The sequence below is a fragment of the Cyclopterus lumpus genome, chromosome 5, assembly GCF_009769545.1.
Source record: "Cyclopterus lumpus isolate fCycLum1 chromosome 5, fCycLum1.pri, whole genome shotgun sequence".
NCBI lineage: Eukaryota > Metazoa > Chordata > Actinopteri > Perciformes > Cyclopteridae > Cyclopterus > Cyclopterus lumpus.
The window spans coordinates 3,195,431-3,212,053 of record NC_046970.1 but is presented as its reverse complement, the minus strand read 5'-3'; the positions used below and the strand labels follow the sequence as shown (position 1 = coordinate 3,212,053).

Genomic DNA, 16,623 nt, shown 5'->3' with positions numbered 1-16,623 from the left:
ATAAGAAAGGAAAGTGTGTGTTTGGGACAGCTAGCCAGTCTGAAGTAAAAAAAAATACACCGACCAACATTTCTAAATGTCTTATCTTGTTTTATATGTACACAAACTAAAATATGAAACCAACATTTTGTAGTTTTATAAGAAAGCTACTTCCCAGTGACGTAGCTACAGCTAGGCTAATTGTCTGCTGGCTCTAGCTTCATACTCGATGGACAGATATGAGAGGGGTATCAATCTTTACAAAATAGAATATTCCTTCTATTTAAAAGGTCCGCTATGGTTTGAAGAAACCGTACGAGCCTGAATCTCATGATAACCTTTCAAAATCCAGTTGGATAAACTTCAAAAATGCTTCGTCATCATGCTAAAAAAAACAGGTTGTGTTTATTACTCCCTGAAAAGACATTTTGGAAGTTTTTACCTGACAACAACAATATTTAGGAAAAACACATCCTATATGCCATCTCACTTAAAGTTTCTGGGATTTATTTTAATAAAGACAAAGCGGTCTGAAATCCTTCATGTTTCATACGTTCTTTTATAATTACAGGTCTGTTTTTTTTCATTTTTAGGGCAACACTTTAATCTTCCTGTTAGAACACACTTTGAGGGAAACAAAGAAAAATGCCACCAGCCAAACATAGATGTGGGGGGCTAAGATGGGGGGGGGGGGGCTGTTCCAGATTGAGATGCAAGATGGATTCATATATATTCATGAATTCAGTCAGAAAAGTCAAACGGAAGCAGTATGATAATCTTGCAGTAATTGCATTTTTCCCTCCAACTGTTTTTGGCAGAGCTGAGCGCCACGTTCTGAGACATGCGATGGGAAATACAGTCTCCAACCACGGTGAACAGCGGATACACTCTGACCCCGTACCTAAGGTCGCTCTATCCACATCGGGGTCAAGCGGTGGTTATGACAAATCCATTGGATTCATGGGTAATGGGATGGCTATCATTAGTGCTTGGATAGCCAATTATATGTTTAATTAAGCCAAGACAGACATCAGATAAGTGAACTATTGACTGGTTTCTCCCAATCATAGTTTGTCTTCTGGTTCAGGGCGGGCGAGGCCAAAGTCATATCACATTTGTTTGGAGGCAGGAGATACTGATGAGAGCAGAAATAAAAATCTGGTCCTTTCATTTCACCCGACAGATTCATTTGATGTCCTGACCTCTGACTGAAGAACTTTTTTTTTTTAATTTTTCCGACGGTGCACTCTTTCTCTTCCGGGCCTCGGGAAATGAACAAGAAACATCCAAAAAGGACCATATTTCAAACTATCAAGCTTTTTTTTTTTTTTTTCATACATGTCAGTCTGCTGTCAGCAGCCATCTGAAAAGTGCTGACATCGCTGCCCTCCTGTCCGGCAGCCCCGCTCCCTCTGTGTGAACTTGGATTTAGCTCAAGGGTATAGCCACCCTGCTAATGTGATGTAGCTCCAAGAAGGAAACAAATTGGCCTGACGTCTCATACGCTGCCTTGTCTTGATTGTGTGATGGCTTCTACTGCTAATGTGTTACGATGGGTAGACCTGCACGGGGAGGGAGACGGGCTTGTGTGTGTGTGTGTGTTATACAGAGAGAGAGAGCGAGAGAGAGAGAGAAAGGGAGCGGGAGAGCGAGGGAGGGAGGGAGGGTGGGGGAAGGGCCTCAGTCTGCAAGATCAGCACAAGTGGAATTGCATTGATTCAGTTAACTGCAGAGTTGGAGCGTGATGTGGAATTCTGTTTATCAAGGGTGGAGTTTACACGTAGGCTCCATTTTGATCTTATTTTCTACATCGCATTCATTATCAGCCCCTGCTTTTCTTACTTACATCAATACAATGTAATATCACCTTTATACATATAGCTTAGCCCCACCTGGAGTTTCACCAGCTCAACAAAAACCACTAGATGTGTGTTTTTAGTTCACACTAATTTACCGTCTTGAATTAAATGGCCACATACTGTCGCCCCCCCCCCTTCCTCCCCCCCTCTCCCCCCCCCTGTGTCTTTTGTACCAAAGTCATAACAAGAAATGCTTGCACAGCTCCGATACGATGATACTGGCAGATACACACTGTAAACAAAATCATAATCTGCATTAATCTACAAGATCAGATGCAAAAAAAAACTGACATCATGTTCTGTAAATCACCAGGAAACGTGCCGCATATTCCATGTAAATACCGGCTCGTGTTTTATATTCAAACTGGAGCCACCGGGCCCAGAAACAACATCTGCTGAATCTTAACAAACCGCTAAATAAATCTGGAACATTGTGCTAATTATAGGGAATAAAGCACAGAGTGGTAGCACTGTAATTGACTGTCTGGTCGTCGCAAATACACAGACAATATATTGTGTGCAATTGTCAGAGAAATGTATTTATGATTCATTTATTCAACTGAACGTGAAATATAGTGATAGAATAAATCTATTTCAGATCAGAATGTCCAATATGCTTCATGTATCTGTGGCGTCTACGTGCATTTCAGAGAGTATACACGTACTGCAAATAAAAAACTAAAGGCTCTCTCTTAAATATATATATATGTAAAATGTGCACGTTGCAGATGTGTATATTTTCTTTTTCTCCTTTACCTCTCTTCCCCTCTTTCCTATCCTTAGTTCTCCGTCTAGCTGGGAATTTGTCTCTAAGGGTTTATCATGCCTCATATTCTCCCCCTCAACCCCCCCCCCCCCAGTTTGTCATTTTGCTGATCCAGATGCTTTTTCATATTTCAGTATTCTTATCATCCACTGGCAGTAAGATGATCCATTTCACTTATTTCTTAGAAGTGTGACTGTAGCCTAAGTCAATATCTACAGAATGAATCCAGTGGATTGCAGAGGAGGGGCAGCTAGTTAGCAGCCGGGGTGGTAGCGGTGGTGGTACTGGTGGCGCAGGACTCTTTTTTTTTTTTCTTTTTTTTTTAGCCAGAGTCAGCAAGGGTAAAATGTCAAGCATTTCTTAGGGAAGCGGCTCCATAGGATTCCATTTGAAGCTTTAATCTTAATTGAGAGCATCGCACATTGATATTCCATAGGCCTCTTTGCCCTTCGCCTCTCAGCTACTTTCATTTAGAGGACAGCCGTACTGCACTAGAGCATGGGGATTGCTTTGTCAGACAGCCAAGAGGCCAAAGGCAAGGTCAACCTCTCTTTGTAATGGTGGCTCGCTGTGGAGCGAAGGCATCCCCTCTTTGATGCTGTCAGTACTTTTTTTTTTTTTTTTTGCGAAACATTTCCCCAAGTCAAACCTGAATGAAATGTATCACGCTCTGACCTCTTATTGCCGTGAAATATTACGCAGGACTCGTATTTTTGTCAATCATATCAGGTGCGTGGCTTCACAGCTTCCTGACTTGTGGGTCTAAACAATGCCCCCCAACCCCCCCCCCCCTACACGCAGCTCGAGGCCAAACAGCATGATGATTAAATGCAATGTGGAGTACAAAAAAAAAGAAAGAAGAAGATATTTACATATTTTAGCAGTCAGAGAGAGTTCATCACAGCAACCACAGATATTATTCAATCACGCATAAGATTATCTGAAATAATTGTTCGACTCCGACTACGGCCAGAGGAAGATATCTGTGTGCCTCGTCTGTGTCGGAAAGCTACCAACTTAGCGCTGCGTAGCTCACAATGGGTGCAGTAGCATCCCATAATCCTCAAACAAAGGGGAAGGGCTAACTGGGCCGGCAGATGCAGCGATAAGGCCCATGTCATCAAGTAAGGTGAGGAGAGGAGGAAGGTGCGGGACGGCGACGCTCTCGCCGCTCCTGTGGGAAGACTCGTCATGCCACCTTTCCAGAGGTGATGAAAACAGATGGAAATAAAGACTCATGAGACAGACACACACACGCACACAAACACACACAAACAAACACACACACACAGACGCTGTTTACAGCTGAGTGCACAGCCCCTATCCGTGGGACTGAGGACCGAGCTCGCCTCCATTTCTCATGCTCCTGCCTCAGCCCTCTGCTGACACAGATATACTGTAAAGAGATGGCAGCACAGATAGGTATGCATGTGCATGTCAAAGTAGCCCCCGGGGGGGGCGGGGGGGGGAGAGAGCCGGTCTAAAAACACAAAGGCTGAGGGGATAGTGTACGATCCATGTGCCACACTTTCCCCATTAATCTCCAACATTCCTGTGACACTTTAAACAGATTTGGGAAGCAGTGCTCTCGATAACAAGTTTAAGTCTTCGCAGCAAACACAAGTGTTTCTTCTGCTGATGAAACAATGAATCAGGATTAAAGGATTAGTCCTTCAAAAGATCTGCTTTACTAGCATATATGAATAACAGGTTTCTGTGGACGGGGCTGCGGCTTCTGACAGATTTATCAGGTGATCAGGGCTTGATAAAGCTTCTGAGAAAGGCTGCTCCTATTTCAAAGTCTTCTCCGCTGGTTCTGTGGGAAAGCCCGATGCTCCTGCTTTCCACTCCTTCCACCAATCAACCACAGCGGCCTTTACTAAACACCTCAGCTGCCACAGACGAATCAACACAGTTAGACTCCAGATCTATTCAGACAACAAAGCAGCTGAACTCCCTGAGCAGGACATTGGGAAATAATCTTTAAAGAGAGGGTTCACTTTATCGGACGGATCAATGAAATCTTTTCGAACCAGGCAGTGATACCTAATTCTTTCCAATAAAACACAACCGACTTTCTTACTCAAGAGGGGATATGAGCGCATTGACAAAAAATACACATTCTTTTATTTTAAACCAATAGATGAGTGAATAGAGAGACTAATAGATTTCGCAATCAGGGAGTCATATAGATACTCGGAAACCTAACAAGATGAGCAGATTCTTTTCTTTTATATTGTGCGGAAAGAGGATGCACAAGGTCCACACATGAGTCAAGGCTGTTCCTCTCCTCGGGATTTAAATATAGCTCCGCTCTCCATTACTGCTGTCACTCACAGACTTATGGTGACCTTTTGACCTCGCCTGTGCAAAAGAGACTCGAAGCTGACATACTCGCTCCAAACGGCAGAGACACGCATTTCAATATCGCTTTTTTTCCCTTCTTCTTCTTCCTTTTCTCCTCTGGGCTCGGGTGTTGTCAGTCTGATAGTTTTGTCGCGGTGTTGTTTAAAAACTCATTTGTCTGATTTTGGGCTTTTGAGCTTTCGCTTGCGCTCCGGAGTGCAGTGCACAACGTGCGGGAGGCCAACAGATGACGGGTTCCCACAACATTTGGACAGTCGAACGTTTCTCAACACCTGACGTGCAGGCGGAGGTCAGAGTTGGATGGGTTACAACTCGGGAGGCCACCCACTTGTGTTGTTGTTGTTCAGCCCGGACATGTTAGTGCTGCAGGCCGCTGCTTGACCACGTGTGGGCAGTGTGTTGCTTCACACAACTCGCTTTCTCTTCTACAAAACTGGTCTGCTGCTTTTAAAATGTTTTTTTTTATTTTAAAAGGGCAGTCGTACCAATTATTTCCAAATGTAATGGGTCCTTCGTTGGCCCGTGGTACACTCAACCAATACCGAAAATCTGGACGTGTAGTTTTCTCCATAATTCTGCTGACGAACAGACAAACAAATAAAACCCCAAATACACAACCTCCTTTGTGGAGGTAATAAGGATACAATACACAATATCATTCAATCCAGCACGTCACGCAGCTTTAATCAATAGTTCTCTCTGTAAGGCCATATCTTTGGTCAAAACTGAAATATTTCTCATTGGGTGGAACGACATTTTGCACAGATACTCTTCAGTGACTTTGGGGGATCCCCTGACTTTCCCTCTATTGCCACCATTTATGGGATGGATTGCCATGTTATTTTGTTTCCCTCGGGATAAATTATAACTCGGGTGATTCTCTGGCGTCATCAGGTGGACATTTTAATTTGTGCTCAGGATCAACACGTTAACATTGTCATTGCGAGCGTGTTAGCATGCCGACTGTAGCGTTTAGCTAAAAGCACCCCAGAACTGAGCCTTAGCGGTGCTCAGTAGGCCTCCGGCCTCTCAGAGCCGCTAGCATTGCTGTAGACTCAGACGCCCACTTCATACGTCTGCAGAAAAGCTTCCACGGGGTCGCAGAGTTGCTTTTCGGAGAGCTCACAGAAAGCGCACTTCCTGAAAAATGTAGCTAGAAAAATGATACGCTACGCTCGATGAGATGCAGCAACGTAAAAGCCTGGCACAGAATACACAGCCGCAGAGTATAAATGTAGGCATTCATCTGGTTGTGTCAAGAGATCATTCACATCACTATGAGAAAGAAATAAACAGAGAATTGTCCACCATCTCAGCGTAGCTTGTCGCTATAACACGCTGCACGACCCAAAGCCCATTGTCGTTCCTAAACCTTGCTAGCAGTGCGGCGGGCTGTAATGGGGACGACATCGTGGAGTCTGAACCCCGGGAATTAAACAAGATACGCGGCGCTAAGTCGGGAGCTTTTGGAGGGCTGGAGGGTGGGTTTTGTTAAGTTTGGGCAGAGCTAGCTAGCTAGCTAGCACGGCTGTAGCTTCTAAAAAACACACCGTTACATTCATTTAGCTGACGCTTCTATCCACAGCGACTTACTGGGTTCGACCACAAAGAGTGGACGCTACATCTAGAGACAACAAGAGAAAGATACTCATTTTATCACTTCAGGGCAAAGGTGCAGTCTGAACAGATGAGTTTTCAGTCTGCGACGGAAGGTCGAACTGATCCTTTAAGCGGTGATAACATGTTGGTGTTTACAGTTTGTTTCTGCTCCCCCTAAGTGGCCCAAAAAAATAGATAATGCAGGTTGTCAAAGTTCACAATTAGCATGTATCCATGAGACAATTAAATCACGGGACAGTATTGTCAAATGACATTGGTCGATCCTAAAGGTTGTTTTTTTACTTGTAACCTTTGATTTAATTTTTTTGAGAAGTTCAAGTTTCTTTTTTTCATTCTGCTGTTGAATCCCAGAACAAAGTACTTCCTGTATCTTGACCACAAAAAAGAGCAAACAAGTACATGGGTTCACTGCAGTTTAAGGGCCTGCATCCCCTTAAATAGAGTCCTTATAAGCCGTGTCTTGGCGAATCACAAGCTTCTCTCCCCGACTGCAGCACACAGATGGTTGTCACTCGGTTGTTGTAGCGGAGGCTTAACATCGCCCATGGTGACAAAGATGGACAAAAAAACCAAAAGAATGGGCATGTGAACACTGCCCCGGCCAAATCCTCCAGCTGCGTAGAGGACGGCAAAAAAAAAAACGGATCAACTGCGCTAAAATCGTCCGAAAGGACAAATTATACGGTTTTAAGTTCAGCATAGTGAGACACATGAGGGGAGAGTTATGACATAAGGGAGACATTAACATGACACACTAGTGGGAGAGTAACACCCAATTCCAAGGAGGCCTGTTAGACTTTACCAGAACGTATGACACCGCTGCCATATTCTCATATCAGTGACGCCCGCAGAAACCAAGAAGAAGGGGTTTAGGTACTCTTCAAACCCCATCATTGGTTCAACTGCGACCCCCACTCTTTATGAGTCGCTCTCACAGTATAACGGGAGAAATCTCATTTCTTTTGGATTTTCTAACTGAACCTGAACAAGATAATAGTCTTCCTCGGCCACCATTCATCCGAACTCGCAGTGCCATCATTCATTTCCAAGATCTCTTACAACAAACCCCACTAAAAAACAACAACATGCTCTCTTCTCTCTTTTGTTCTCTTAACGGTAGCAAGAACTATGTATTATTTCATCTGCAGCGCTCCTCTCAAAAACCAGTCCCACCATTACTCTTCCTGGATGCGAGTTTGTTATATACCAGAGACATAATATGCTCCCGGAGGGCCGGATCTTCCTCTCCACGTTGCGATAAACTCGCCGGGCTGCACATGCTGTTGTCTGAGCGGGAGCTGACCCATAATCAGCAAAGTTTTGCCAACAGCAACTGAAAGCCACAATTATCTGCCCTATAGATAGGTAGGCTGTATACTGGGGGCCAGGGGCTGTGGAAAGGGAAGAGGCTGTCAGGGGGGGGGGGGGGGTTAACCTCTGTGGCTCGTGTTTCTACTGTGCACTAATGGACGCCTGTCATCATTATGGACAGAAACAGGAGGGCGCCTGCCAGCTGCATGACCCCCATAAAACAGAACAGGAAATCCTAGCAGGGAATGAAAGGAAAGGAGATTCCTTCTCTTCTTTTTTTTTTTTTTTCTCTACTTTTCTGCTCTCTCCTAATGACCCCTCGTTCACTCTTTGGCCTCTTATTTATCCTGCAAACTGCAGTGTCACTCACGGAGAAAAAAAAATAGAATACGCCGCGTGTCCATCGTATGGAAGAAAGTCACGGTGTTGAGGGTGTGGTCATTGGGTTATATCTAAAATGATCTCCCAATGCACAGTCCACGTCGCATGCTAGTAAAACACCTCTGTTTTCCATCCTGTGTGAACAGGGTCGGGCTGTTTTATAACGCTTCTGTCACGCTGGGAGGAACCTGTATAATCATTACATACAGTAGTTCACCCTTTGTAACTCAAGTCCAGGGTCTGTGATGTGACAGGACTTTGTCACACTTCTGTCAGGGATGTCTACTGAAACGTGACAAGCACTTTATCAAGGAACCTTCCTATCAGATCCACAGGAGATCATGCACAAACATGTGAAACACAACGTCCCCAGGAAGCGAGATTCCTTATTACAGCCAATAAGATAGCGAGATAATCTTTATTGTAGTTCTGAGGCTACACATTAATCCACTCCGTTGGAGGCTGCACGGCCCATCATGTGATAATCTAAGTCATTACCAGTAGTAGCTTACAATAGTAATTACCATGGAATCTTTCGCGATGTGGCAACAGCGAAAAAAAAAGAAAAAAAGAGGCTTTCTGTGTGAGAGAGCAAGAAAACGCATACACACATGATCGTCTGTATTTGCATAGGCATGTCTGCAGTGTGTGTGTGTGTGTGCCACGTCCATGGAGACGTGTCCCTGTGCGTGTGTGATCGCTGCATGATTCACAGTGTCACAACCGTGCGCAGAAACGACTGGACATCCTGAGCGGAAACCGCAGCCGTCGAAGCTGCGTTTTCCTGCGACACACAAACCAACCACTCTCACAAAGAGTCACTTGACTGGACCCTCATATAGGAAGTGAAAGAGGAAGCCCCTCGTCCATCCTGTCCTCCATCCCCAATCTCTCGCTCTTGCGCTTCACGTGAAGCCGAATCTCCACAGACGGTCTTTAACTGTTGCAAAACATCGGGTGGAAGAACCGGCTCAGGCTGGAAACGGCTTGCTATTGGGGGTCAAATGTCTGGTCAGTTGACATTCAGCCACAGGAGATTAGTGCCAATCATTAATGTGAATGCAAGATTCACAGTTTAATCAACCGGGGTTTGTTTAAAAGGAATATTTACTCAGCTGATCAACTGATTCTTATTCGATGGGCCATTTTGTATCTAATCTCTTGATGTGTGTGTGTGTGTTTTTTTGTGTGACGGTCGCAGCGAGATACTCAGTGTATAGAAACACCGTCGACAGGCGCTATAGGTATGATATCACAGATGGACGGGGGCGAGATATGTTGGACTGTGGGGCCGGTCGGCCCTCGTGGGCTCGAGGCCTCTGGCTGTGTTCATTGGTGACAGCGCACGTCGCCTGGCAGCCTGCATTCCTCTGCCTCTCCCCACACAATGGTGAGTCTCTGCAGCATTCCTCTGTCTGTGTCCGCTGTCTGAGATGCAGCCGGGCCTCGGCAAAAAAAAAAAAAAAAAAACCCTGTGCACCCGGCCAAGAGGTGGGCACCGAATTCTGATGGGACACGTTGAAGTGCTTTCACTGAACGCCGGCCATCGACTGGGCGTCACTCGACGTGTCAAAGTGCGCCGTGGTTCCATCGAGAGTGGACATCTTAGTCACGATGTAATAAAAAAGGCCTTTGCAGAAGAGATTTTGAAATAATGTAGGAGGTGATGATGCTTCCTCTTTATCCCCGCTTCATCATCGCATTCTGGCTCTCTTTTTTTTTTCTCCTCTTCTTTTTATTTTATTTTGACTTCGCGCAATCGTTCCTTCTCTCCATCTGTTTCAAAAATAAAATTAAAAATGCAAGCGTGTCTATTCTAAATCGTTTCCACTGCTCTTTATCCTTCTCCAGCTATTTTGCTTTCTCTCTTGTTCTGATGCCACAGCCGTGCAGACACCTTTCCCTCCTGCTGACTCAGTAGCCAGCCTCAGGCGCTGTGGGCTCGGGGTGTTGGTGGCGGGGAGGGGAGGGAACCGGGGCTAGGGGGGAGGGGGGGGGGGGGGGGGGGGGGGGGGGGGAGGAGGAGGGGTAGTGTGAGGCTCCCACATCAGGGCCCTACCAGCCTATCACATGCGAGGGAAAAGAGCTGGCTAATCGTTTCTACAATGGCACCCTGCACACTGTCACACAGCACCACAAACCGCTCTCCTCGCCAAACACTTCCACTGTATTATTCCGCCCGTTGCTCAGATATGCTCATGTGATGTATGGAAGTGCGCAAAAAACGTACCACACGGAACAAAGAAGTGATTTTTTTTTTTTTTAAAAGAACGAAAACCACACCTACTAAAAATGCATCAGTGCAGGCAACGTTAAACATATGCAAGTATACACAAACATGCATACCGTGCGCCCAGTTTTTTTTCTTCTTCCAATTTGCATGTGCAAATACACCCTTACCCTTACAAATGCTGCAGATGTGTGGAAGGTTTTAATTTATTTTAAGCACTCAGCGGTTTAACACTTTATAGAAAAAAAGTCATTTAGAAAATACATCAAGATATGCACGTTTATATATAAGACGAAAGAAATAAAGGAACAACACAATGTACCTGAACTACTTTGATAACAAACTTCTTCCGTATCTATTGACGGGGAGTTGTACTCTCTGCCCAGCAGTCGTGTGAGTAGGTTTTACTGGTAATAGGTATATTTACGAGTACACTTTTTGAAACAGAGGAAAACTAAACTGTGCCCGTAAACAAAGTCTCACGCCATATATAAGAGCCACTGATTAACGAGCCCTTCCCAATGACATTAAAATATAGAGGAGCATTATTCATCGCCCTAACCATCTGGTTCTTTTCAGCTGCATCCTCGTGTGTTCACAAACGCACTCGTGTACGTCACGACGTACTCCCGGTGCAGCGGGCCCGACCTTCAGGGATTAGGCCTGTTTTCAGAAAGGAAAGTGTTTTTTTTGCACCTGTGGTGTGATTTTTTTTTAGAGCCGCTGTCTCTAAACAGAGGGGTGAGGTCAACACTGTCGAGTGGGGAGTGGGGGGGGGGTCACACGAGGAAAGAGAACCTGCTTTCCAGGTTAAAGGGCGGTGTGCCGTTAACAGAGCCACCTGCCCAGACAAATTCTCACCAAGAGAAAGTCTCCTCTCAGGGTGGAAAACTCCCTACATTTCTGTCTGTCTTCACACAGGCCGTGACAGAGGTTATAAACTCAATTTACAATGTGGCCACTTATCACACATTATCGCAATGGCCTTGGTACTATTACGGTCATCCAAATATTATTGTAGTCCTGAACTGGGAATGATCTGTTGTCAGGAACATTTTTGCCAGAGTATTTTCAAAAGTGTAACGGGGAGGGGGGGCAAAAAAAGAAGAAAAAGGGGAAAAATTCCTCCGGAGGGAGCGCGGCGCAGTGTGTGCGCCGAGGTTGTTGTTCCTCTCTTCCTCTGTTAATGAATGCAGAGGTGATCTGTTTGTCTGAGGAAGAGAGCAGAAGGGAAGCCTGATTTCCACTCCATTTTATCTGTGCCCCACAGCCCCTGCCAGTCAGGCCCCTGTGCCGGGGGTCCCACAGGAAGCAGCACTCCATGAAGGGCAAAGGTCACGGAAGGAGGGAAAGCCACTCGTCCTTTCATTCATCACCAGAACCAACAGATACACAACACTGATACTGTGCTCCTGGTCTTATAATAATGATAATAATAATAGGATAATTTTGTTTAATGTATATTTAATAATATCATAGTATAAGGTAAGTTATAGTAGAGGCACTGTGCGTGTGGTCTTAGCGTCTACACTGCGCACAAATTAGTCTCAACCTATCTAGACTATAATGTGATGTAGTGTGTGTTTCCTTTTGTGGATTTAGCAATTCTAAAGTATTTGTTTCCATTTGTATATTGCGAGTGTGAATTTACTTCTTTTTTTGTTGTTGTAATAGCTCTCATAAGAATAACAAATTACAATACCAACAACTACGGTGTGATGGAATCTTGAAAGAAGATTGTGCATTTGAGGGAGCCGAAATATTTCCCTGTGTGGACGTTTTTTGTTGTCGTGAGAAAGTGATTCTATTAGCCGATGAGACACAATTTTAAAAAGTCACAATAGTTTTATTGATCCATAGCAAATTAAAAACATAGTGGATGAAAAACAATTTGCATAATCATATATTATCTTCAAAAGAAAAAGGCAAATAAAAGGAAAACATCTGTCCAGCAGAATCAGCTTCATAAAAAATAATAGAAATGCCGTTTGAACATAATTCTTCTTTGTATGTTGTCGATTTTTAAAAGGAAGCATGGACACAAAATATAATTTGAGCTACAAAAAAAACTAAGCAAAGCAAAAAAATCACTAAAATGAAGATTGAGGAGTAACTAATGCAGAAGGATTAAAGTTGCATATTAATAAAAAGGAAATGTTCTCTGATTTCAAGTATGTCCTTTCAGACAAAATACAGATACGACCTGTATAAAAACAAAACAAAAACAAAAAAAAACATTTCATGCATGTCCTGCATGCATGCTTTATTGTAATTTCGTGTCATAACTTGTTGCCTAGTTGTATATCTATTACAATGATTTGAGCGATATCCTTTCATCCAACATTAACTACAACTTGGCGGATCCACGGGCTTGTTGGTTAAGGCTGTCAACACAATGCCTCCCCGTGTCAAAGTAGCACTTCTGCAGGAGCATTACCAAAGTCACATTAAATACTCGGGTGAGGAAGGGTTGTCGCTGGTGGACCCGGCTTCGTGGTAACAGTTTGCACCGGACAGTTTCTCGCACTTAAGTTTGTATGCATCCCTCTCCCGCATCAGCCTGTTTAGTTCGTGTTTCAGCTGCTCGACCTGGGACACCAGGCTGGTCTTTTCGTGCTCCAAAACGTGCTTCTGCTGGACGCGCTTGTAACGGCAGGACTGCGCGTAACCTCGGTTTTTCAGGGTTCGGCGCTTCTGCTTGAGACGCATGACTTCGTCCTTGCCGAGGCCTCTGAGGAGCCGGTTCAGCTCCCGGACGGACATCGACACCAGCTGGTCGTCGGAGAAGTTGCTGTCGGCGCTGGACAGCCGGTCGTGGCGGCTGTGCTGGTGGTGCGCACCGAGGACCTGCTCGTCGTCCTGCGAGTCGGGAGACGCGCAGCCCATGTCGTCTTTGATGTAAGGGTCTTGGCAGTGACTGCTGTGGATGCCTTGCATGTCGGGGTGACCCGGGAGTCCCGCGTAGTGCTGGACCGGCTCGTTGAGGTGGCCGTAGCCTTCGTATTCGGCTTGGAAATGGGGCGGCTGGTGTCCGTGGGGCACAGATGGGTGTCCCTGCTGCGCCGTGGCGCCGATGAGGGCCTCCATTGCGTCCTCGGGTGTCAGCCCAAAAGCTTGAGGGTACATCTGCTGAGGGTAACCCCCGTTGTTGGGTATCCAGAACTGGTCGCCGCCGGGGTTATTTCTCTGCTCGCTCGGATTGAGGTTTGGCGAAGAGGGCACCGAGTTACAAGGTGTGCTGCCGGGCGTGGAGGAAACGGAGTCCGGTCTCTGGAGCTGGCTGCACGGCCCGACGAAGGAGCGGTCGATCCCCTGCATCGCCTCCTTCTTGACGCCGAACTTCATCAAGTCGAAGTCGCTGACGAAATCCATGGGGTTTTTCTGCAGTCCCAACTGTGACTCGCTCATGTTGAATGGCAAAAAAAAAAAGCTGGTCTCTTCACAGAGCTCCGAATGTCCACAGATATTTCATACAGTCAGCAGAATGCCGCGTGTACTTTCGAAAAAACCGGCAGTAATCCCAAACTTTGATTTCAGTTCAGAAGGATTGGAACAAAAAAAAGAAGAAACACGCGTGCGTAAAAGCCTCTCCCACCTTGTGAAACTCTGTGGAGAACGATCTGGGGATTCTGCACCGCGCAGCCTTTTTTTTGTGTGTGTGTGCGCGTGTATGTGTGTGTGTGTGTGTGTGTGTTGGCTTCAGTCGCCTCACGCTAGAAGTCCACGGATGACGCCAGCGGACTGGACGCACCTCTTCTGCCTGCTCGGGAGAAGCGCACTTTCTTCATAAAGCTGCATTGGCATGATGTCACGCCTTCCAGGCTACACCTCCACGCTGCTCTCCAATAAAAACACGCTGAGAGGGGCGATTTGCATAGGAGCCGCTACCAGTCTGTCCCTCCCCTCCCCCCCCCCCCCCTCCCCCCCCTCCCCCCCTCCCCCCCCCCCCCCCCCCCCCCCCCCCCCCCCCCCCCCCCCCCCCCAACGGGCTGTTCGTGATGATCATTTGACCAAAACCTATAAATGTCTGCACAGCGGAACACCATCTTCTGCAATATGCTTTTTTTAACTGTTTGCCTTGTCCTCCATTTTACATGAAGGCGGATGTTAGTTTAGATCCATCGGCCCGGTCAAATACCTTCACACACACGGGCTCGTGCAGGCTGGGCTCTTATTGGTTTCAAGCCGATATATATATATATATATATATATATATATATATATATATATATATATATATATATATATATATATATATATATATATATATATATACGTTAAACATATGGGGGGGCCACCCGTGTAATATTAGTATTTTCTTTCAGCCATTGGTTTAAATGCATGATTGCTTTTGTGGTGATTTCTATAAGTTGTCGCCGCTGCCTCGTTTTACTTAAACAACAAAAGACAATCCCGTTGAACACTATTGTGCTCGCTGCGCTCTTTCGTTCCACGGGGAAACACTGACACCTGGTGGCCACGAGCGGACACCGCAGCAGCCCCAAGATTAAAATACACTGAACCGTCACCGACCTTCACAAGAGGAACAACTCTTTACTTCTGTGGCCAGCAAGCTTGTGTTTGTGTAGGTGAATTAACACATTGCGTGTTTGTGCATGCCTTGGATACAAGTCAAACATTTCATATTGTTCAATCAACAACATTTTTAGAAACAGGGCTGTCGAGCTCCTTCTGTTGTGTGTTTTTTTAATTAGGGACCGAGCACCGACAACAAAGGCCCTATTGAAACGTGTAATGTTTATTATTATTATGCCATTTAAATGTCTTTTTGTGGGCTTTATCATTATAGGTTTCTCACTTTCATAATGCCAAAATGGCTTGCTCCAACTTTGCCGTGGACCATCATTGAATGAAGCCTATCCAAAGTCATCAAAAGCTATTTTTCGTATAAAATTACTTGTATTGTCAAGATATTGACCAAAGCAAATGTGTATCACAAAAAAAAAGTTTCTTGGAACCATGCTCTAAACCCATTTAGATTGTTGTGCTTTTATTGTATCTATGTTTGTTTGTTTTTTGATGATTTGATTTGTTTTGGGGATATGTCCAAGCTCCATCACTCCTGTTTTGAGAGTTACAATGCTGAATGAATTCTGGATTATTTCCACATATAATTGTGCATTTACTGTATGTAACGTGTGCATTCAGAGCTCCCAGTCTGTGGCAGAGCCCTGAAACGTGTGTTGATTTTATAGAAGGTCGGCCATCGGCCCCGACAACCAGAGCATCCCACTATAAATCAGGACAACATCTCTGGCACAATAAAAACCTGGTATGTTCCAGGATGTGCCGTCTGGTTCGGGGACGTCACCCCTAGCGGTGTCCAGAGGTGCCACAGCTGCACAGAGTACCAAAGGGTTAAGCGATGTTCCTGCCCTGAGGTGACCTTCTCAGGCAGTGCTTACTCCAAAGATAGTGAACGCTTTCCTGACAAGATAGAGGACTCAAGCCAAAACCAATAGAAAATGCTGTCCAAGAACGCAGCAGTATTGTTTCAGTCAGCGTTAGTTGCTGGGAATAAAGGAAAAGAGGAAACAGTGTGACTGAGCGAGGATGGCTCAGGGACATTATGCTAAAGATAGGATGCGAACCGCTTAAGTGCACATCGCCAGCACACACCGGGATCATATTTCGCCGCAAAAACACATGCAGGAAGACGGTCTCACCTCCTGAAAACATTGAATTCCTACACACAAATATAATCAATGAAAGCCGTCATCGCAACAACAGCTCTTGGAAACAAGGCGTCGCTTTATTTGCATCCGAGAACCGAGGGCATTACGTGGAGCCGGGAAAACAATGCTGTGTGCCAATCCACCTACAAACCCGACACGTCCGTGCAGGTGCTTTAGAAGGTGGTTATGGTCGAGGCTGCCAATTCTGCTACGAAGTAGGCAGGATTTATATGCAGCCTGAATGGCTGGAAGCACAGGCACGGTCACATCTCAAGACTCATGACCTGTGTTCCCATCGATTGCGAAACCGAAAAAACACATATAATAAGAGGACTAGCACCGTCTCTGGCACACATTTTTAAAATGTTGACCTCATTAAATTTCATCCACTGCGGACCCATAACGACGTGTCTT

The 16,623-nt window shown here is 45.4% G+C and overlaps 1 protein-coding gene across 1 annotated transcript; it reads right to left on the bottom strand.

Annotated features, from left to right (window-relative positions):
- Window positions 1-12,338: 12,338 nt before the first annotated feature.
- LOC117731265 (transcription factor MafB-like) lies at window positions 12,339-14,343 on the bottom strand. Its single transcript, XM_034533493.1, has one exon. The coding sequence runs from the start codon at window positions 13,919-13,921 to the stop codon at window positions 12,956-12,958; it is 966 nt and encodes a 321-aa protein (XP_034389384.1). The 5' UTR covers window positions 13,922-14,343; the 3' UTR covers window positions 12,339-12,955.
- Between the last annotated feature and the right edge of the window lie 2,280 nt (window positions 14,344-16,623).

Excerpts from the sequence above, each read along its gene's own strand:
- LOC117731265 (XM_034533493.1), bottom strand. The coding sequence starts at position 13,921 with ATGAGCGAGTCACAGTTGGGACTGCAGAAAAACCCCATGGATTTCGTC.